Here is a 23,350-nt window from a genome sequence, read left to right as displayed (position 1 = left end):
TTTGCTTTTTACATTTCTCTTTTACTGCATTTACTTGAAGCGCTTCGTGATTGGGAAATTGCTCGCTAAGTTTTGACCCTTCCAGCCCTCCGTCCGGTATCAAGGCTTCCTCTCCTCTGCGTACTGTGTAAACATGCGGATTAGATACTTTTGTTAAATTGTATGCTTTCGTATTTTCCCGAAAAACTTCGAAGCAAAGGCATTTAAAGGGACGTTAGGTTATTCTTAAATAAAATGGAGACCGAAAACCGACCTCAAAAGGTAAGTTAAACAGCCATACTTTAAAGATGCTACGCTAACCAGGGTTAGCTAACGGTAACATTAGCTAGCTTTAACCTAATCTTCGAGTCGTTTTGCTATCTGTTGGAGTCGAGCTCACTTGGCAACCTTAATAGAAGCAAATTAAAGTGGTTGAATAACAGACGGTTCATATTAATTCTGTACAATCGTTTTTATTAAATCGCTACTATTAGCATTAGCCATGATGCAGTGCTAAAACATTTACTATAAAGACGTAAAGTTGACGTATGCGATATCAAGCGGTTATAGTAAGAGACAGCATAAATGTGGCCCTGTGGATGTAAAATTAGGATAAAACTTGAAAATATTTTAAAAATTAGATTTCATTCTTTAATAATTATGATTAGTAACGAGCTTTTGGGGCAAGAAAACAAGAAATGCATCATGCTATGATGTAGAGAAAGTCACTGACGTCCAACAGTCTGAAAAGGGTTACTAGAGCCAGCCGCAGTGAGAGGCATTATAGTGAAACGGAGAAAGCTTGGTGGAGAACCTTCCTAGATGTGGCTGAACTGTAGGCCTCGCTTCAGTTAAGTTCAGTCTTCATGATTCAACAATAAGAAAGAGACTTCTACTGTAGATGCATGTAGAAATGGATGCTACAAAGCATGACTGCTCATCACTGCCTTTGTTACCTGTTGACGATCAGGTTCTGGCTGCTGAGCTGGGATCAGCTGACACTCCACTTTAACATAACTGAGTTGCCAGAAAGTTTATTCTGTTCATCTGAATCATCTTTCTGGGATTCCTGGATGACTTAGCATGCATCAAGACATCACTCTGGGTTCTCTTCTAGCTTCATGTTAGCATGCTAGCTGTGCAGATGTTTGCAAGTGTTGTGATAGCAGTATAATGCAGTTGATGCAAGATTACCATCGTGCTCCTGTCCTTTTGTGAAATAAAATAAAAACAATGTTCACATTTCCACTTCTGTAAAGTTGTAGACTTCTACACCTTTTTCCTTCTCCCTACGGGAAGTGAAATCGGTCTATTGTAGGGAAGAAAAAGATGTTAAATTGTTCCCACATCCTGACTTTTATCTCTGTGGCTTAACGAGAGTGTAATATGGATTAGTGACCACTTGCTTTGATTATAGTAATGCACTTTATGTTTTTATCGACCAGGTTTCACCGTCACGTTTACAAGTGGCTCAGAATGCTGCTGCTCATCTGCTTACAGAGACACGCAAACACAAGCACATTAATGTGTTGTTGTTGTTTAAAAAGTTGTTAGTAGGTTAGTATAGTAGTGTGATACAATATGCTTACAATAATGCCTTGTACCCAACACCGCTGACATACAGTGGGGCAAAAAAGTATTTAGTCAGCCACCGATTGTGCAAGTTCCCCCACTTAAAATGATGACAGAGGTCAGTAATTTGCACCAGAGGTACACTTCAACTGTGAGAGACAGAATGTGGAAAAAAAATCCATGAATCCACATGGTAGGATTTGTAAAGAATTTATTTGTAAATCAGGGTGGAAAATAAGTATTTGGTCAATAACAAAAATACAACTCAATACTTTGTAACATAACCTTTGTTGGCAATAACAGAGGTCAAACGTTTACTATAGGTCTTTACCAGGTTTGCACACACAGTAGCTGGTATTTTGGCCCATTCCTCCATGCAGATCTTCTCGAGAGCAGTGATGTTTTGGGGCTGTCGCCGAGCAACACAGACTTTCAACTCCCGCCACAGATTTTCTATGGGGTTGAGGTCTGGAGACTGGCTAGGCCACTCCAGGACTTTCAAATGCTTCTTACGGAGCCACTCCTTTGTTGCCCGGGCGGTGTGTTTTGGATCATTGTCATGTTGGAAGACCCAGCCTCGTTTCATCTTCAAAGTTCTCACTGATGGAAGGAGGTTTTGGCTCAAAATCTCACGATACATGGCCCCATTCATTCTGTCCGTAACACGGATCAGTCGTCCTGTCCCCTTGGCAGAAAAACAGCCCCATAGCATGATGTTTCCACCCCCATGCTTCACAGTAGGTATGGTGTTCTTGGGATGCAACTCAGTATTCTTCTTCCTCCAAACACGACGAGTTGAGTTTATATCAAAAAGTTCTACTTTGGTTTCATCTGACCACATGACATTCTCCCAATCCTCTGCTGTATCATCCATGTGCTCTCTGGCAAACTTCAGACGGGCCTGGACATGCACTGGCTTCAGCAGCGGAACACGTCTGGCACTGCGGGATTTGATTCCCTGCCGTTGTAGTGTGTTACTGATGGTGACCTTTGTTACTTTGGTCCCAGCTCTCTGCAGGTCATTCACCAGGTCCCCCCGTGTGGTTCTGGGATCTTTGCTCACCGTTCTCATGATCATTTTGACCCCACGGGATGAGATCTTGCGTGGAGCCCCAGATCGAGGGAGATTATCAGTGGTCTTGTATGTCTTCCATTTTCTGATGATTGCTCCCACAGTTGATTTTTTCACACCAAGCTGCTTGCCTATTGTAGATTCACTCTTCCCAGTCTGGTGCAGGTCTACAATACTTTTCCTGGTGTCCTTCGAAAGCTCTTTGGTCTTGGCCATGGCGGAGTTTGGAGTCTGACTGTTTGAGGCTGTGGACAGGTGTCTTTTATACAGATGATGAGTTCAAACAGGTGCCATTCATACAGGTAACGAGTGGGGGACAGAAAAGCTTCTTACAGAAGACGTTACAGGTCTGTGAGAGCCAGAGATTTTCCTTGTTTGAGGTAACCAAATACTTATTTTCCACCCTAATTTACGAATAAATTCTTTACAAATCCTACCATGTGAATTCATGGATTTTTTTTTTCACATTCTGTCTCTCACAGTTGAAGTGTACCTCTGGTGCAAATTACTGACCTCTGTCATCATTTTAAGTGGGGGAACTTGCACAATCGGTGGCTGACTAAATACTTTTTTGCCCCACTGTACTAGTCGCAAGCATATGATTTGAGTGTCTATTGATGTTCAGTAAATATAATTTTATGAAATAAGAGCGTGGTTGTTATTTGGATGCTATCAATAGTCTACCATCATCAGACTGCTTTTATATCATCAGGTTTGTGCTCCATAATGTTCTGTGTGGCAGAAGTTTTATTCAAAGGTCCTGGTTGTATCTGTGGAGAGCCAATATCTCTTAGAGAATAACAGAGACACACTAAGGCAGCTGTGTAGCTGATAACATGTAAATTAGCATATGTATATATATTTTCACAGAGATCCCATGACGAGGATGAAAGGACTGGCTCAGAAGGATCGGAGGATGACGACTACGTTCCATATGTTCCAGTCAAAATCAGAAAACAGCAAATGGTGAGTTACTGAACATTGTTCTGATTGAGTTTTATGCAGGTAGTAACTGCCAACTCTTGTTTTCATAGTGGGAAAACATTGACCTTATTGAGTAGATTGGAGAAATTGACTAGATCTGGTTGATCCACATTGACTGCAGTTTTTTTTCTAATAAATGAAACTTCTAAAAATGTGACATGTATCAAAATTAAATACATTTATAACTTTTCTGACTTATAGCTACAAAAGATGTTGCGCTTGCGAGGGAAAGCGGTGGATGAAGAACAGAAGGACAGTGGGGAGGAACAGAGGGATGAAGATGAGGCTCTTGGTCCACGCTCCCATATTAGTCTCCTCGACCAGCATCAACACCTCAAGGAAAAGGCAGAAGGTATCTAGTTCAAAGTAGACCCATTCTGTGGTCTGATACTTCTGTGTTTAACTATTCAGTTTTTAAGTTTTTTATGACCTTAACTTGTTTTTATTTTTATACCTACAGCTCGGAAGGAGTCAGCCAAAGAGAAGCAGCTGAAAGAGGAGGAGAAGATCCTGGAGAGTGTTGCAGAGGGCAGAGGTAAACTAATGGTTTCTGTTTAGCCTTCTTGAATTAGATGTTGGTAGGCATGAGAAAAGTGTGGTAAACTATCTGAATTTGCACAAGTTCTTTTGGCAACGTTCATCTCTCTTCTTCTGTCAGCTCTGATGTCTGTGAAGGAAATGGCCAAAGGTATCATATATGATGATCCTATAAAAACAAGGTAAGCTCCTTATCACAGAATTCCATGTAGTCAGTTTCTCTTTGTAGTTTCTTTTTTAATATTCTTTCGTCCCAAATATATTGTATAGCTGGAAAGCACCACGCTACATCCTGAATATGCCAGACACCAGACATGAGCGCGTCAGGAAGAAATTTCACATCCTGGTTGATGGCGACGGCATTCCAGCTCCTATCAAAAGCTTCAGAGAGATGAAGCTTCCACCAGGTGACAGCGGACTCTGCCCAGTACATCAAAAACACTGACTCATGGTTCACAGTGATCATCAACTGACAACAAATCTGTGTTTGTTTTTCCTGCAGCAATTCTGAAAGGTTTGAAAAAGAAGGGAATCATCCACCCAACACCAATTCAAATACAAGGAATCCCAACAGTGTATGTATAAATAGAATACAAAGGCTGTAATGTAAATTCTATTTTTTAAGTACATTTAAAGGAACCCTGTTTGTCTGTAGTCTTTCAGGTAGAGACATGATTGGAATCGCCTTCACTGGATCAGGAAAGACTTTGGTCTTCACTCTGCCGATCATCATGTTCGCGCTGGAGCAAGAGAAAAGACTGCCTTTCTTTAAGAGAGAGGGACCGTATGGACTTATCATCTGTCCTTCAGTAAGAAAAACATAATCAGCACATTTATATCGGTCATTTCACATAAATTTAAATATCTGATAAATGTATTCCTTCGTTTCTTAAAATGTACCGCTGATGCACATTCATGGTTTTTAGACCAAAACTATTACTTTTACTAAAATTACCTACTAATAATATATATTTTTAAAAATAGAGTTCAAGATGTTGATTAATGGACATTAAAAAATGTTCACCTTCATTGTGCTGTTCTGGGCTTCAGGGTGAAATCTCAGAGAAAATGGCCTCATGTGGGGCCACTTTCATGTTTGTACTCTAGGAGTGCTATCTCCTCAAAATCAAATACTCAAAGTGTATATTTCAGCAGCAAAGTCTCTTTCCAGAGGCCTTGCTACTAAAAAGAAACCTTAGCTAAACTATAGCTGAAGATAGTGCTTACTGTCGTAGGCAGGTGTAATTCAATACAAATAAAACAGTGCCTGCAAATAACTCCCAAAGATGACAGTTTGACATTCATAAAAATTATATTTTTGCACCAATGAGGTGATTCCGAAAGAGCTATTAGCGAAAAACCTGACATATCTCGGCATGATGTAAAATACATCCTTGAAAAATTTGAGAAACTGGACAAAGAAAAACATTGAACCACAAAATTAATTTTTCTGTGCAGGAATGTAAGAAAACACTACAATTGGCATCTCAATTTAAAAAAACAAAACAAGTAGTTTACTAATGTTTCTGCTTTTTTGTAAAACTTAAAATTTGGAAATTGATCATTAACAATAATTATATATTAGCTGTATAAATATCATTTTGATTAATGAACTTGTGCATACTGCCAAATTAATAAATGATACAGTGGAACCCCGACTTGCGAAATTAATTCGTTCCCGAGGGTCTTTCGTAAGTCGAAAATTTTCGTAAGTCGAAGCACCCATCGCGCCTTTTGAGTGAACGATGGGCTATAGGCTAATTGCTAACTGCAACAACAATACATCGTTCAAGTGGAACAGCGAAGCGCAAGTACGAAAGCCAAGGGGGTTGTCACATGATTCGGAAGGCATTGTGGGTATTCTGGGCTCAGCCAATTAGAGCCAACGGATTTTGTTACACAGGCATTTTGCCGTAACACGGGCAGAAATATTGCCGTTAAGTGCCTTTGTAACTTGAATTTTTCGTTAAATGAGGTATTCGTAAGTCGGGGTTCCACTGTAACATAAAATGTAACATAAAAAAATAATATAGGTAATTACCAATACTGTTAATTATGGGCAGTTGTAGCATACTATGATCTAAATAGAGGAAACAAAGCCTTTTCAAATATTCATGCACTGTGAATTTTTCGTGCCCTTTGGAAAAGATGACATTAGCTTTGAGAACCTCTGTTTTTCTCATCCCTCTGACTCCTGAATCCTGTATGTGTGTTTTATAACCCGGTGTGTTATTGCAGCGAGAGCTGGCGAGGCAGACACATGGCATCATAGAGTATTACTGCAAGCTGCTGGAGGAGGAGGGAGCTCCTCAGCTGCGCACAGCCCTCTGCATCGGAGGAATGTCTGTCAAGGAGCAGATGGAGGTAGTAAAACAGTAAGTACAGCTGAAGGTGTTGTGAAAAAAATCTGGATTTCAACCAGAATTCCCATTTCAGTGTCAAGCAGAAAATTGCACGATTCAGCCCTAACGTTCAGCGAGGAACAAAAAAAGTGACGTGTTCCTGAATCAGTGCTTTAACGTACAGCATGCATAAAGCTCAAAAGCATTACTACCTAAACACTGATAGTACTACACTACTACACTTTAAAAAGCCAAAATGTCATGTGATGTTGTGGACTAATTTTCTCTCCAACTCTGTCTTGGTTAAAGCGGCGTCCATATGATGGTTGCTACACCTGGAAGATTGATGGACTTGCTGCAGAAGAAGATGGTGGGTCTGGACATCTGTCGCTACTTGGCTTTGGATGAAGCTGACAGGATGATAGATATGGGTTTTGAAGAAGACATCCGAACCATCTTCTCTTACTTCAAGGTGAGGCAGTCCTTCATGGCTCTAGCTTTTAAATGTTACAGCACTATTGCAGTAGTTTTTCCTCATCCATTTTTCTGTGTTGTGCTTGCTCTATCCTTCACCAGATAAGTAGCTTTACAAAGCCAGCCTACCAAGGCCAGACAGCATAATGTTTATTACACTAGAGAACTGAGATTCCTCTGCTTCTCTCAAACATAACAATAAATTCCTTTTTTCTTGTTTCACAAATCCACACCTTGGCAGAGTACAATAGGCTTTTTGTTGTTACTGCACTCACTAAAGTTCTCTATTCAGTCTGACTTTAACTGCTTTTGAGACATCAGTTTCCAGGTAGTCATAGTACTTTCAGAGGTAATACATTTCTTCATAATATAAGCTCTACTAGCAGTTGCAAAGAAATATTTCTTCCAGTTGATGCTGGATTTTTTATTTTCATGCCAATTTTTTCATGAAAACATTTGCTTTCTGTTTGTTTCCTAATCTAGGGTCAAAGACAAACCCTGCTTTTCAGTGCCACTATGCCCAAGAAAATCCAGAACTTTGCCAAGAGTGCACTGGTCAAACCCATTACTATTAACGTGGGCAGAGCAGGAGCTGCCAGCTTGGATGTCATCCAGGTGACTTTATCTTTCACTAAAATAGTCGTTTGTCTCAGTCACAGATATGGTTTGCCTTCCAAATGCATATGTAAAAATATTAATGAAATAAATATTTTTATGTGTGTGCAGGAAGTGGAGTACGTCAAAGAAGAGGCTAAGATGGTGTACCTCTTAGAGTGTCTCCAGAAAACGTCTCCTCCAGTTCGTACTTTCACGTGTTTGACACTTTTATAAAGAGTTCTTATAAAGAATTAAAGCAACACGTCACAAGTCCTTTTTCATTCTGACAGGTGCTGATATTTGCTGAGAAAAAGGCGGATGTAGATGCCATCCATGAGTATCTGCTGCTTAAAGGAGTAGAGGCAGTGGCCATACATGGTGGAAAAGGTATGCAGAGTCTAAATATTTCATTTAAATCATTGTCAGAGTGCCAGTTCATTATGTGCACCTTGCTAGTACCATGAAACCTTGGAACCTTTTTCCTTCAGAGCTGCCTTAATTCTTTATGGCAACTTCAACAAGCTACTGGAAACATCCCTCAAAGACTCTGGTCCATATTGACGTGATTGCAATAGCATCACACAATTACTGCGGATATGTCGGCTGCACATCCATGATGTGACTCCCCTGTACTACCACACCTCAAAGGTGCTCTGTTGGATTGCGATCTGGTGACTGTGGGGGCCATTTGAGTTCAGTGAACTCACTGTTATGTTCAAGAAACCAGCTTGAGATAATCTGAGCTTTGCAACCTGGAGGTTTATCCTGCTTGAAGCAGCAAGTAGAAGGTGGATATATTGTGGTCTTAAAGGGAAAGACTTGGTCAGCAGGAATATTTAGGTAGGCTGTGGTGTTTAAATAGTGTTCAGCTGGCACTAAGGGGCCCAAATTGTGTCTCTATGTGCAACCACCATTAGCCTGAATCGTTGATATAAGGCAGGATGGCAGCATTCTCTGTAAACCCTAAAGATGGTTGTGTGAGAAAATCCCAGTAAGTCAGCACTTTCGGTACCAGTAAGTATCTCATGCGGAAAGTCATTTACATAATGCTCAGTTTGAAATTCAGCAAGTAATTTTGGCCATGTCTGCATGCCTGACTGCATTGAAATTCTGCCAGGTGTACCTAATCAAGTGGCTGGTAAATGTATTTAGTATGTGCAAAGCCATATCTTTGTTGTTTTGTAGTTGCTCATCATCACCACTAGATGCCATCTTTCTTGCAAATGTCACCTTCATGGTTTCTGCTTCATGGGTTCCGGTGATGCAGAATTGTTTCTGCTTCTTAGAAAATGTTGTTTTTATTGAGATAAATTTCTGTATTTTTCCAGATCAAGAGGAAAGAACAAAAGCCATTGAAGCATTCAAAGAAGGAAAAAAAGATGTGTTAGTGGCCACTGATGTTGCCTCCAAGGGTCTGGATTTCCCAGCTATTCAGCATGTAGTGAACTATGACATGCCAGAAGAGATAGAAAACTATGGTAAGAGAATAATATGCATATGGCTTTACCTTCATCACGTATTTGTTAGTTCTTCTAAAATTTCTCAGGCTGATTTGACAAAATTTTCCCGTTTCAGTCCATAGAATAGGAAGAACTGGACGATCGGGCAAAACTGGAATTGCCACAACTTTCATCAATAAAGGCTGCGGTAAGGACACAACCTAAAGATAAAATTAGATTGATTACTAAGGAGGGAGAGTAACCTCTCTGAGAATGCTAGCCAGTGTAAGCCATGCTCTATTTATGTCGCTGACCAAAGTAAAAAAGTAACGTCGTTAAGGTTTGTCCAGTAATTACAGATACTGGATGTCTTTGAAACACCACTGTATGGTTTTAAACATGGTAATTTACTCATACAGGCATGGCATAGCTGAAGTGGTGCCGGCTTTTTAATGGGAAATAACTTATTGTAATAAATTTAGTTAGGTGGATCAGTGTTTAAGTACAGTTAAAATTTAACCAGTCTATGTGTTTGTTTATAGATGAATCCGTTCTGATGGATCTGAAAGCTCTGCTTGTTGAAGCCAAGCAGAAAGTTCCTCCAGTCCTCCAGGTACTCCAGACCGGAGACGAGACCATGCTGGACATCGGAGGCGAGTTGTCCCACCTCAATAGCTACTCCTTAATCATGTTTTTTGGTTTCTTTTTGAATATTGACTGCCTCGTGTGATATGACTGAAGCCAGTTGCATTCTTTACAATCCTTTCCTTACATCAGATTCTTCTTTCTTTCTTCAGGCGAGAGAGGATGTACATTCTGTGGTGGTCTTGGTCATCGTATTACAGACTGTCCCAAGCTGGAGGCCATGCAGACCAAGCAGGTCACCAACATTGGAAGGAAAGACTACCTGGCTCATAGCTCAATGGACTTCTAAGAGTCTTTCATTAGGGGCAAGATTCTCCAGTGCTGAACAAAACTTGAAAGCATTTCTGAGGAAACTGTACAGCAATGTGTCACATCACCGAAGAAAGGAAGTGGATATTATAACCCTCCCAACATTGTAGATGAGATGACCGATTGCTTCGCCTTTCCGTCAGTTTTCTCACTTTGTAGCATAGATTTCTGCAGCTCTGTAAATAAAACCACTATATTTGTTCTTGTTTTTCTTTTGTGTACATTTCTTTTGTCTGTGTCTTCTGGAAAAAGTGACAGGTGTGGCTTAAGTGTGGTATGGTGAGGAAGTTGCTACAAGATATAGACAAATGCAAAGGGAAGTTGACACAAGACAACAGCAGCACACAACTCATGTCCTTTCTTTTGCAACAGCTAAAACGCAGATCAGAGAGATACTTTATCACACACCAAAGTATGCAAGAAAATAAAGGCTGTTAGTGACGTAAAGGAAACATTTATTCTTGTGGCCAAAGGAACCTAATTTTAACTTCGTTGGCAGTTTCATCTTGGCCACAGAGCAGCGACTGGTGTAAGAGACTACAGGTTTTCACAGTCAGCGCTCACAAGCATGGAGGTCATCTTCAAAGAGGGAATGCTGTACCTTCAAGCTGTCAAATTTGGAAAAGTAAGTTTTATAGGCATTCATCACATGTGGAATATATCGACTTGTTTCTTACCTGCTAGTTGATCAAAAGGCGTTAGTGACTCTAGTAGTAAATCTAATGGAAATGTTTAGTCCCATTTAATTTGTTAAACGCTGACATAACCAATAGCTGTATCTCAAAATAATTTTTAGTATTTCATGAAAGTCTAAAACTTTAGTGTATAACCGAACGCTCATGCACTCAGATCAGTGTGAGTATTTCATCCTTTAACCCAGTTTGGCAGCAGTAGAGTCACAGGAACATTAACCTACATGAAAATGAATAATCCTTCCGCTACATTAAGTAAGAGAAAGGTGAGTGTGAAGCTAAATCTGTTGAATGTTTAAAAAGTCATGCGTGGATATGTGGATAAAGTAGTAAAGATCTTATATTTGTTCTTTTATATACTAAACAGCGTTAAATATCAATAACCAAGACTTACTATACCTGTGTATCATAGTATTTAAGTCTTACAGCTGTTTTGTATATGTCAGGCTGTGGTTTGTGAACATCCTGGCATCACTGAACAGCGGCTCATTTGTTCTGTGAAAGTAACCTGTGATGGACAGAGGACCATTTCTACTTAAGATCTCCTACAGATAGTAAATAATGATACACACATACATATATATATACATATATATATATGTGTATATATATATATGTATATATACATATATATATATGTGTATATATATATATATATATACATATATATATATATATGTATATATATATATATGTATGTGTGTGTGTGTGTGTGTGTGTGTGTGTGTGTGTGTGTGTGTAGCCACTTGGTAGCCACAAAGGAAAGATGCCATTCTTGCTTAATATCTTATTACCTCCCACTTATTAATAGTCACTTTTTATCATTTCATCAGAAAACATGGCGGAAAATGTGGATGGTGCTTTATAAACCCAGCTCTCAGGGGGTTGGCCGATTGGAGTTCTATGCTCTAGCTGACAGCAGCTGTGTTACCGAGCAGAAAAGGATGTACCGGCAGAAAACACCAGAAAGAAAAGTCGTGCGTCTAATTGACTGTCTCAGTGTCACGTTTGCACCAAAGGAGTCTTGCCCGGCTGGCTGCACAGCCTTCTACCTAAACACCACACAGTCAACCTACATCTTAGCCTCCACATCAAGCCAGGACTGGGTGAATGCCCTCTGTCATCTAGCCTTCCAGGTATCACACATCTCCAATCCTGAACAGTACAAATATGACCTTTCCTTTTATGTCACTGGTTAGGTTTTAATTTTTGGGAAAGGTCAGTAAGGACAGACTCTGCCCACATCCAGAGACAAGTAGCATAATAAGGAAGTTAATGCAGTATCTGTAACTTCTGTCCCTTTTACTTCTCTAATTCTTGTGCTTGCACAAGCTATGTACCTTCTTGCATCTTACCACTTTAAAGCCATAAAACAGTGATAAGAGGTACTTGTACACTCCATGTAATGTTTACCATGCCACTGTTTACAGAAGGATCCTGGAGAATCAGACAAAGGGGATTTTGAGCAAGATAATGGCTTGACCATGGCGGACAATGATCTTTACGCATCTTGGAAAAGCGGTAATGCAAGCACGTCTACACATGATTAGGGATCAGGCACAAGAAATCGAAAACAAATAAAAATGTGCAGGTCTTATTTCTGTAGCTTGTCTATTCGTCCTACACACACCTGTTGAACTCTGTGTACTGGTTAATAAGAGAGTGCGTGAAAACTACTAGTCTTAGAAGATGAGGTAAGAAAAAGGGGAAGGTTGGTGTAATTTTTCCCCCGAATATACAAGGAACTATTTTAGACTTTTCTTTATTTTACTAATTTACTATTCACACCCAGGTTGGAAGAGCCAGTGTGGCTATTTACATCCAGGAGCATGGCACAGAGAAGCAATCAGGTGTCCATAGTAATGTTATTTGCACACAGGAACACGTTGCCAGAATTTCTGATACAAGTAATATTAACTCAAGGTTATTGTTGTGAAAGGGTCTATTTTAATTAAAATAACACACCTATGCCACTTTATCACATGTTTTGAGAAACCTAGTTTCAAAGTCAGGATATAATAGCTAAAAATTACATTTGTTGCTATTACTTCCAAATTCCCCAATAATAAGCATAACTATAGAGCTAAAAGTATGGTGTTTGACTCCTTCGTCAACGCCAACCTCCTTCAGCAATCAGCTTGCATTTTACTGGTGTTTCATTTTAGCCCATTTTTGCTACACTGCTAATAGATTTGAAAAGTTACATTACAAAAATACTTCGACTTACTCCCCAGTTATAAATATGGCCAGCCGTTTCTTTATCAGGGTTTTATTGCGGTGTACTAGCTCACATTAAACTATCAAAGGCTTTAATGAGCTTACAAAACTTAACGACCTGTGCCACTTTATCGCATGTTTTGAGGAAGGTACTTGCAGGGTTGGGGTTTTTTTTTTTTGTTTGTTTTATTTTTAAGCAGGAAGTGATATAAATGAAAAGATAAACAACCCCTGCGAGGGCAGTTATGTTCTAAAAATGATGAATACGTTTGCGTCCCCCCCACCAAGCTCAGCATCACTGTACAGCCCTCAAATATACATCAGACAGGTTAAGAAATGCACCACAAGGGTTCATCGTAAGCAAAACCACAGCTTAAGACCAACTTCCTGTTTCAAAGGCAGCCCGCTTTACCCAGTGTTTTTGCCTTCCCACAGATTTTACAAGCACTAACGATAGATCACCTTCAAACAAATCCTTTAACAGTCTGTCTGACTCTCTGATCAGTGACGTTTCTTCCGGTTTCCAACACTGTAGCAAAATTACTCAGCTGACGTCAGCAGGTAACTTGGTGACTGAAGTGCTTCCACAACCAAAGGATATAATGGGCGATAATTTGATTTATTATTATTACTTGTAAATTCCCCATTAATAAGCCTAAACCTGTGAGTATATTATAATAAAAAAGAGATATTTCAGTAGGATAAGCAGAGAAGAAAATGGATGGAAATATTTCACAGCATCATAAATTCAAGACATCAGCAGAAATCCCCTATATATATGGGAGCGGGCGCTACAGCCGCTAATTTATTCAAACATGAAAGCCAGAATGTATCAGCGTCAGCAAGCTCTGACTTATACAAATGCATTTCTCTTCATTTCCTAATGGATTACACTTCTCAACAATCCAGAAAAGCCAGCCTCACAGAGAGATTAGTAGAAGGCAAGCAATTTTAAATCAGATTTTTCAAAATTAAAAAGTATTTGGTGTGCATTTATTTCCTGTGCTGCTCAGACCTCTTGTGGGGAAAAAAAAAACCCAACCCTTTGTGTGTAGTTGCGAAACACTAACCCTTGTGTGATGTCATGTGTTCCTGTCTTTAGAGCTGACGCTTCCTCCAAACCAGTACCAAGTAACCATCCAGAGCACAGAGGCGTCCAAGAGGTGCAAGCTGTCTGGGAAGTACCTGGTCTCCATAGAAGGGGAGGCAATAGAGCTGCTGGACATGAGAACTCGTTACATCATCTTCGACTGGCCATACAAGCTCCTACGCAAATTTGGTCAGATTGAGGTAAAGCACTAGATGTTGTGCAGTCCCTATGCTGATGATAAACCAGGTATTCCAGTGGGTTTATTTAGAATTTCTCAAAGGGAAAAGCTTTGTAAAACACACTCATTGACTTTTGTGCCAAGAGTTGGAAGAAAAAAATTACTACCACTCTGTTTGTACTCTAAATATGAAGCGACAGCCAGCAGCTTGTTAGCCCAGAAACGGAGGAAAACAGCTACTCTGGCTTTGTTCAAAGGCAGCAAAATCTCTAAAGCTCACTAATTAACATGCTGCTACTCGTTTGTTTATTCTGCTGCAAAAAAAAAAAAATTTAATTCAAAGCTGAAGTATTGCATATTTTATAAAATGGCAAATGTATTTCCTAACATGAGGATCTTTGGCTGTGATTGCAGGGGGGATTCAGCATCGAAGCAGGCCGTCGCTGCAAGTCGGGACAAGGCGTGTTCATGTTTCTGACCCAGCATGGTCCCCAGATCTTTCAGACTATATCTAAGCAGTGCACAGTGGAGAGGAATACAGCAGTGCAGCCTCCCAGTGCCAACAGAAGATCACTAATTGACCCGTTTCCTGCTCCCCCGCCTGCCACAGCTCACTCTTTCGTCGACCCTTCCATCTACAGTTTTCCAGATGTTTCAGCCGACACAGAGGACAAGTTTACCGGCGATTACCCCATTTATGACGACCCTGTGCAGCAGATAAAACAGCTATCACTCAAGCCTCCTCTCTTGGGCAGCAACGAGGCTGTGGCAGAGGAATCTGAGGATGAGGATGAGCAGGAATGGTGCTATTCCCTGGAGGCTCTAAATCTGGATAACAATATTGAGGACAGCATTTACTGCAACTTACCGAGAGGCACGCCTCCTTTGATGAGAAAAGCCGAGGCAGATAATTCAGATTGCATTTATTCAGGGATAAAAAAAGTCAATTCTCTGACAAATCTTCAGCAGGAGCCTTCCTATCCCCCCTTACCATTGCCTGTACCCCCACCTCCTCCCTTATCATCCGCTTACTCCTTAGCCAAACCCCAAAACCAGCATGCGCTCCCTGTGAATAACTCCTTCCAGCCAGAATACAATACACAAGCAGACTACGATGAAGACGATTTGAATGAGACTGAGGAGGCCAATAGCTCCTCTGCTCAAGTTACCCCCTCAGAGGTGCCTGGCAGTTTTAAACACAGGCTGGCAGAAATCATTTCTAAGGACTTGGCAAAGTTCCAGCCTCCTCTTCCCTACGGAGCAAGCAGCCTCACATTTTCTCAGTAGACTATCAGTTAACAGACAGACTAGACAGGACAATTTTATCTGTGATAAATTGTCATAAAACACAATTAGTTTCTTTACTTCTATAAAATCCCCTCCACTGGGAACATGCAGTTAGGCATTCTGGCTCACAAGTGTTTGATTGTTTTTGCAGCTTGTTATATGAAAGATGCATCTGGAATACTTTTTAATCTGCAAATGCTGTTGCCAAAAAGAGAGATTTATTTTGTTTTCTTCTGCGGGAATGCTAGGCGAATACCTTTAATGTGACATTAACTGAGAAGGTGGGCGAGCATTTGCCCGCACCGTTTCATAATGGGAAAGCTGGGAGAGAAAACAAACGACCTCGCCTTGTTATGTTTGATGCGCTACACATCATCTTCATTATCATCCTCTCTGGAATCAGTTTGGTTTCTTAAGCAGAGTGAGGAGGGATTTGTCACATCAACTGTCAGTATCTGTAAAACAGAGTGGAAAAACCAATAACCCACATTGTGTTTTGCTGTAATTACTGCATGTGTTTGCTGACAATATCCATATAAAAACCACTTAAAAAGCACACTCTTATGTTAAGTATATCTTTATTGTACCAAAAGAGCCATCATAAAATACGCTATACATAAATAGAAAAATACTTGTTTATTGTTTTTGTTTGTTTTATTTGACAAATGTCACTAATGAAACTGGAAATGTGTCTAGTAATGGTTCAGAGTATAAAGTGCATAAAAAGGGCCTGCAAGAGTCCATCACATCCAAGCAGGTTTTTCTGAGTTTTACCTGTACTTTTACCTGTACAGGTAGTGCAGAATCTCAACTATTATTAAAAACAGGACTTTGAGAGCGTCTCTGCTGGTCAGCTGATATCTTCTGCCTTGTAAAGAGCTCCAAACAAGTTAAAAGTCAGTGGCACTGACTTTCTGCCACTGTTTCCCGCTTTGACCCTCCTCTGCGTCACTGAGATGTGAATATTCCCCATCGCTGCTGCTGGAACAAGTGCCTGATTTATTTGATTCCATGTCAGATGTAGGTCCAAGTAAAATCAGATGACCGATAGATGCGGAGGGGTCTCGCTGCTCTCCGGTCAGAGGTTTCGGGGACTGTGCAGCGGCTGCTGGCAGCAGAGAGTGAATCAGGCTCCTCCTGGAGGTCTTGTCTCCAGAGCCTGGAAGAGGACTCCTGCACTCTGGGTGAACCACGCCGGCCAGGAGCTCAGACAGCTCTGTGATGTAAATCTGCGCCATCTGGAGGGTGTCGTATTTGGATAACTTTTTCTCGTTTTCCAGGGAGGGGATGACACTCCTGAGCTCGTCAAACGCTTTGTTCAACCCGTGCATCCTCCTCCTCTCCCTGGCGTTGGCCGCCACGCGCCTGTGTCTCTGAGGGCCGAAGTGGCTCGTCTTGCATCCATCTGGCGCCTTAGCAGGGTCTGTCTCTGTCATGCCTTTGGTGGTAACGCGGTCAGTGAATTCGGTCACTGGCACAAGTTTCTCCCGCGAGATGCCCGCTGCCTCTGCAGCCGCGTGCGCGTCCCTAATTGAGAGCGCACGGATTGAAGTGGAGGAAATCCAGGCTTTGGAGCTGATGTGGGCCAGGTTGTGCTGCTGCTGGTGATGCTGCTGCAGCAGAGTGAAGTCCTCTGGGTACTCCGACCAGCTCGAAAGTTCTGCTTTTGCAGCCATCACTGCAGTATCCTGATGTGGTCGTGCACGGCAGGATATAAAGGTCGCACTTTCGCTTCAGCCGGTGCCAGAGTCTCTGGAGTGGTTTGCGCTGCGCCTACAATTTATACAGCCTCCCCTGTAGTCACCTTGGTGTCACTCCCAGCCCGCAAACAGCCCTGACAGCACTGTAGCCTCAGGAGGCAGCAGCCAATCGCACAATCCCCTCTGACCCTGTCTGTCAAAGAACAATTAGACAAAGCTCGACTTTTTCTCCTATTGTGCATTGTAACTCAATCACGACCTTGTTATCCCTAAAAGGAGACGAGTATTAATCATTTAAGAGCGTGCAATAGCCGACCTATGCTCTACCTAACGAAGCTCACCCTACTCATGAATGAAAATGTATAGAGAATGAATGATTATGTAATAAATTAAGTTATAGTCTATATTATGTGTCTATATTAATAAACGCGAGCTTGTATGGGAAAAAGTTTGTCTTCTTTTTAATTACACAAGTGTGTTAGTCATATTTCTATAGTAAGTATGTGTTTTTCTATAAAGTCATCATCATCCTTTCCATGGAAAATGCATTTCGGCCTCTTTCTCACGAGCGCAGTAACCGACTCGTGATTGGTTCTGACCCGCTGAGAGCTGTGGTTGTGGAAAACAAACGTCCAAGTTTGTTCTCAAACAAACAGTAAAAGGCGCCCAATCATTCATTATTTGCAGAAGAATAATAAAACTAACAGGTGTGAGACAAGGATCGAGACACACCTATAGCTGAGGCGCAATAACTGATAAGTTGTCTGAAGGCGATTTATGAACCATTAAGAAAAGTTGGAAAGAAAAGAAAAACACTCCGTCATTTATTATTTATTGCTGTTATTTTTTTTTGCCGTTGTTGTCGTTACAAGATTAAGATTTTTCCCCTTTCAGACCCAGCCTCGAAGGAAGAAGATAAATTAGGCTACAAATTTTTGCTCAGGGTCACGTGGCCCCTGGCCTGTGCCTATCAGCTGGTGTCCCTTGGCACCGCTCACAAGCCACGCACCTCCGAGACGGTGTCACCCACGTCTCCCATATGCTGCCCACGGCGCTCACTGAGCTCTGACTCTGACATGAGAGCTAATCATTCATTAGGGCATCAATTACGGCGGAGAAACAACTTCAGCACCGGTGACGGACCTGTCCGCTGAGAGATCTGAGATGTTGTAGTGAGGAGTGACTGGGACAAATTTTGCATTCAGCGATCTCTCTCTCTCTCTCTCTCTTTCGGGGTCGAGTAGTAGTGAAGAAAATCACCGTGACCTGCCCCGCCGCCAGCAGTTTAATGAGGCCTGGTCTTACTTGAATAAATCGGCACGTTCTTCGTCCCGGGATGTCCATTCTTTTTTTTTCTTCTATTTAAAGAGGGCTGGGGGGGGGCTACATGAATATTTCATTCCTTTAGCCCCAGTGCCAGCGCAACAGCCCGCAACCCTGCGTGCAGGCTTTAAAAAAATGCAGCTACACTTCCCATCTGGTGCGGGGCGTGAGGGGGGGAGTGGCAGTGGAGGCCGAGGAGGTGTGAGGAACATTTCTAAGGTCAACTTGCAGCGACCTTCTGTAGGAGACAGGCGAGAATGAAGGGAGGGGGGCCTTACTTTATCTTTACTTGAATGCGTTCTTCTTGAGTGGTGTTAGGCCACTGTACATCACTGTGACTAAATGATGCAATGACCCTGACTAAACTAAACAAATCAACTCTGTAACTGTTTCCTGCTGAAAATGCACAATGCAAAAAACATGAACCTCAAATTGCACAAAAGTGTTTTGCAAAAAATTCCTCAGCAATTTCACAATGCAGTTCATGGCCATTGTGGCTATTGCTGCTTTGTAGTGCTATGTTCCCATATCAAGTAAACACAGGGCCAGTATTACCCATACCGATACCAACACCATTACTTTTAACCTGTAAAGCCAGTGTATGTAGGGGAGAGCAGTGTCATGTGTTATGAGATGACCATCGTGATTTTTAAAACACATCTGACCACATTCTAATGACCACTAATTCATCGTGATTTTTACTTTCCACAATACTTGATAAAACACACCTTTCAGCTTTTCGTGGATTTTAATACTGGGGGTTTTGGAGACCTATCTCTATTCTACTGGTATCCACTTGACTCGGTTTGGTTGTTTTCCATTACAACTGAGTGTGCAATGTGACCGAAAGTTCCACAATGTCATTTTTATGTGACACAAACACAAAACAACAATGGAGAATGAGGAGGCGATGGTGCTGCTTGGTCTATGGTTTTTGTCAGAATAAGGGGATCACGGTGTTCATTTTTTGTGTAGCCATTTCCCTCGTTGCCGGGTTTCAAAAACGGTGGTTTTGTTTTTTTCTGAGGCGGTTGCTCTTAACTTGTCAAGTGATGCTGTTGACTGCTCAATAGGTGGCATGCAATATGTTGATGGCACATTTTTAGATTGACTCACTTTTCTCGGAACCCAGGCTGAGCAGGTACTAAACAAGTACTTGGTACCAGGTGCTACCACATAATGGAAAACTCTACAAACTGAGTTGAGTCAAGCCAAGTAGGTACTAGGGAAAAAGAGGCATAAATGTGTTTGTCTTTAAAGCACCTTTGGTCAGCTTTTTCTATTTAAAATGTGCTATAAACTACAACTAAAATAGACATGAAAGACAATAAAGAAAAATTTCACACATTTTTTATAGGGCATGCTTCAGGTGTTGTCATCATTTCCGAGAAAAATATTTAACACATTTAAGACATCATATTGAACTTAGAGGACAGAAATAAACATTGATCATGTTGCTATCCAACATCAATAGCGGAACAGGTATCGACGCTATCGATATTTGGATCTATCTGCGCACACTTATTGCTTTGCAAACAGTGAATAACAAACAAAGTTAGGTGGTGATGTAGCCCTGGTACATATCCCAGCGATTACTCCATATCCTTGAATCATCCACAACCTAAACTCAACCAGCCAACCAACAGCAGCTTCCACTTGAGTCAGCACATCTTTCCCATAGCTGCTGTTTAATTAGCACTAACCACCTAAGTTGTTACACTTGTAGGTGATTGCAAGTGGAAGGTACAAGTGCCCTTTGACCGGTTCGTGTTTGCTGGTAACTGAACTTTGTAAAGACTGGGGATTTTTTTTATGTGTGGGTTATTCTTATAATGCTGACAAATAAGTCAAATGCCATAGTTAAAATTATTTACACTAATGGTGATATCACTGGGGATGCCCTCATCTTCTCAGTTGTTACTGTTGGGTGACTGTGACCCCGACCGATCTTTAAAACTATTTTTAAGGCTTTTTAAATGAGGTGTGAACCATATTTATATGTGAACTAAGTTCACATATAAATATGACTCTCTACTTTAACGATGCATTTTCTTGTTTCCTGGAAACAAATACAATAATACCTGGGTAGGTGACAATAAAGGAAATTAGATCTGTCTCTCTCTCTCTCTCTCTGTGCAAAAATAAATTTACTAAAATGACAAAGTGCACTTCACCTCCCAACTATTTGCCTAACACACCAAATTACAGTAGAATTAGTATTACAGAATACCAGCAATTATCCGGAAATTATGACCCAACAAAGATAATAAAATAATAACCACAGTTCTGATTGTAATATGTTCTTAATAAACAAATAAATAACAATCAACACATATAAATGTGCTTTTGATGCATGCCTTTGAATTCCTGTTTACTATCCAGGCGTCCCCTTTGTTTTGCTCCACCCACTGAATCGCATCTAACCCTGTGTTGAGCGTGCTTTACGGTTGCCTAGCAACATGCAAACAGCCACACTAGTAAACTGTAGCTCAGCTGTTGGATTTCCTTCCTCGTCGCCAGCATTCAGTGGGGATGAATGCTCTATAAAGTGTGCCGTCGTTTCGCCTTGTGTTTTAATTAAAGACCTGTTAATTTCTGAACAAAAGACTGTTTCATTTTTTTTTTCTCGTGCACCAGGAACAGTGAACCTCTTGATGTTCGGCGGAGTCTGGTCTGTAATTATCCTCTCACACCCCGAGCTACGGAGGTGGCTCTAGTGAGCAAAGAGAGAAACCGTAATGCCCGGGTTTCAGGCGCAAATTAGGACAATTAGTGGCCTCATTAATTTGGGAAAATGGAAGTAATATTCTAGTTAAAGTAACGGTTCATTAAGTCAGTGCTATCTGTGGCAAAAGGCTAATTGATGAACTCTGAGAAGGACAGTAATAATGAGAGAAGACTTTTTCTCCGTACAGTAGCACTATTAGGGCTTTGTGTTTAATACCTGCTAATTTAGGAACAATATACTTGAGTGGTCGCCCCTGTCATCGCGAGAAGACCTCAATTGTTCCTTATTGAATTGGAAGAAAATGTCGCGATACCTGAGACAAAGTCACTGCAGGGTGCGGTTTAAGTACGAGGTTTGGAGTCAGCCCTGCACCACTGATCACAGGTGTTACCGGATACCTTCCTGAAGACACGTGTCACGTGTTTTCTAGCCTACTTTGATTACTCATTTGCACACTTATTCTCATTCTGTAATCCTGTAGATCACACCGAAGCAGTAAAAAAATGTTTTATTTACTTCTTACACCATTAAAAGTTTTAGTTTCTAATTTGCTTTGGTACTGTCACTGAAATAGATGAGAGCAGTGACTGAAAGTAATACCAAAAAAACCCCTAAAAGACTAAATTACAAGACTATTTCTATATCACACCCACCCTACTAACCTATGATTATATCTCTCTATCTATATATATAGATAGATAGATATGACTGTGTGTGACTGTAACAAGCGTTAAAGTCAGTATTTGGTATGACTTCCTTTATTATTATTATGTTAATCAAGCTTTCTTGTATTTTCTTTAGGTTGTCTTCAGGAAAAGGTTTTAGTTCACTGGCACACTGGTGTTTTGGGTTTCTGTCATGCTGAAGTTGAGGCCCAGCCTCTGGGGAAGCCAATCAATAACTGAAAATGATAATGCTGTTTTTTTCTTCCTATTTCTTAAAAACTTGACTTTTAGATCCTGTTCATTTGCTGTAGGTGTTTTGTTTTTTAGGCCCACCACTTCGATCTCCGCTTGTCTAGTTTTCTCAACCTTTGTTAAGGACACACTGCACACCGTGCTGAGCTATATCAGGATTTCTCTGGAAATCACCTTGTTGGTGCAAAAGTAGTACTTTATTTCTGTCAGACTGAGTTATTGTTGGCATTTCTTTGTAGATTCAGCTAAAGGAGGAACAAATTATGTGTTTTCACAACAGGCCTAAAGACACATTTTAAAATGAGTTCTTTGCTAAATTATCTGTTATGTGTCATCCACTGATTTATGTGCTTTTTTTTATATACTTGAATGATACAATTCAGCGTTAAGTGGCTTTAAAAAAAGCCCTTCAGAAAGCTTGGCGAACTACTGCTCACAGACCACATTAAAAATGACAAGAAACGTTGGCTTCCAAGAAGCAAAAATAAAGAAAATGAGAGACATTTAAGCAGTAAAGTATTTAAAATAAATACATTTTACTGGTAAATCTATATATTATTTAAATAAAACCTTGGTTTCTGTTTGCACAGGCCTATTTTTCCACTCTTGCCACCTTGTGATGCTGTGTGCTCTCATTAGTGATGAATCCATCTTTAAAACTTTCATTGTTTAATAAATCTTAAAAAAAAAAGGGAGAGTTGCTTTAATGGGTTCTCGTTAGTGTTTTGCTTCATGTATGATGGGTTGAAAATGCAGTGTTTGAGTGCACTCTTTTCATGTACCAGCACGCCATATGGCAGATAGGCGAACGCCGAGTGGGCTGTAAAGACCCAGTCCATCAAAAGAAGAAGAAAGGCTTCCAGACACTTGAGCATCAGGGACTCTGAAAGCTGTCAGCAGTAGATAGACACTTATAGTGTGTAATGGATGCTCAGGCTATTGTGCTTTTAATAATACCATTATATGATGTTTTGATGGGCGGACAAGCACACGAGTGAACTAAAACCTCTACTGTCCCAACTTATTTTTTTATCATTAAGGACTTTGGTGGTTGCCAAAAGTAGCACTGGGTCCTTATGAAAGTTATTGATTTTAATTAGTGCATTGAAAACATATTTAGGATTTAAAAAAACCAATGGAACCAGGAATTAGTAACCTAGTTTTCATTTTCATGATAACAATTTTTAATTTTTACCCTAGCAAAGGGTTTTCATGCCACCTTCAGATTTGAAAGCTACCAGAAAACGCACACACACTCACACACACAC

At 40.7% G+C, this 23,350-nt stretch overlaps 3 protein-coding genes across 3 annotated transcripts; 2 read left to right on the top strand and 1 right to left on the bottom strand.

The window, feature by feature from the left end:
* The first annotated feature begins 94 nt into the window (after positions 1-94).
* ddx41 (DEAD (Asp-Glu-Ala-Asp) box polypeptide 41) lies at positions 95-10,159 on the top strand. Its single transcript, XM_086310377.1, has 17 exons — positions 95-261; positions 3,494-3,589; positions 3,809-3,959; positions 4,068-4,142; positions 4,266-4,326; positions 4,415-4,551; positions 4,647-4,719; positions 4,800-4,953; positions 6,383-6,519; positions 6,796-6,958; positions 7,444-7,575; positions 7,687-7,758; positions 7,848-7,944; positions 8,886-9,035; positions 9,133-9,204; positions 9,539-9,649; positions 9,794-10,159. Exons 1-17 carry the CDS (start codon positions 235-237, stop codon positions 9,928-9,930), a joined length of 1,845 nt encoding a protein of 614 aa, XP_086166503.1. The 5' UTR covers positions 95-234; the 3' UTR covers positions 9,931-10,159.
* Positions 10,160-10,235: 76 nt separating this feature from the next.
* Positions 10,236-17,524, top strand: dok3 (docking protein 3). The gene is made up of 5 exons (XM_086310390.1): positions 10,236-10,575; positions 11,476-11,778; positions 12,073-12,163; positions 13,962-14,149; positions 14,542-17,524. Exons 1-5 carry the CDS (start codon positions 10,519-10,521, stop codon positions 15,412-15,414), a joined length of 1,512 nt encoding a protein of 503 aa, XP_086166516.1. The 5' UTR covers positions 10,236-10,518; the 3' UTR covers positions 15,415-17,524.
* On the bottom strand, positions 16,102-17,108 carry atoh1b (atonal bHLH transcription factor 1b). The gene has a single exon (XM_086310402.1). The coding sequence runs from the start codon at positions 17,088-17,090 to the stop codon at positions 16,305-16,307; it is 786 nt and encodes a 261-aa protein (XP_086166528.1). The 5' UTR covers positions 17,091-17,108; the 3' UTR covers positions 16,102-16,304.
* Positions 17,525-23,350: the final 5,826 nt, after the last annotated feature.

Source organism: Aulonocara sp. 'chitande type north' Nkhata Bay, linkage group LG2 (genome assembly GCF_057382095.1).
Source record: "Aulonocara sp. 'chitande type north' Nkhata Bay isolate Kocher_YH1m ecotype deep benthic linkage group LG2, A_spYH_male_GT1.1, whole genome shotgun sequence".
Lineage (NCBI taxonomy): Eukaryota > Metazoa > Chordata > Actinopteri > Cichliformes > Cichlidae > Aulonocara > Aulonocara sp. 'chitande type north' Nkhata Bay.
Note: the sequence above shows the minus strand (reverse complement) of the source record. Positions and strands in the feature narration are given on the sequence as shown.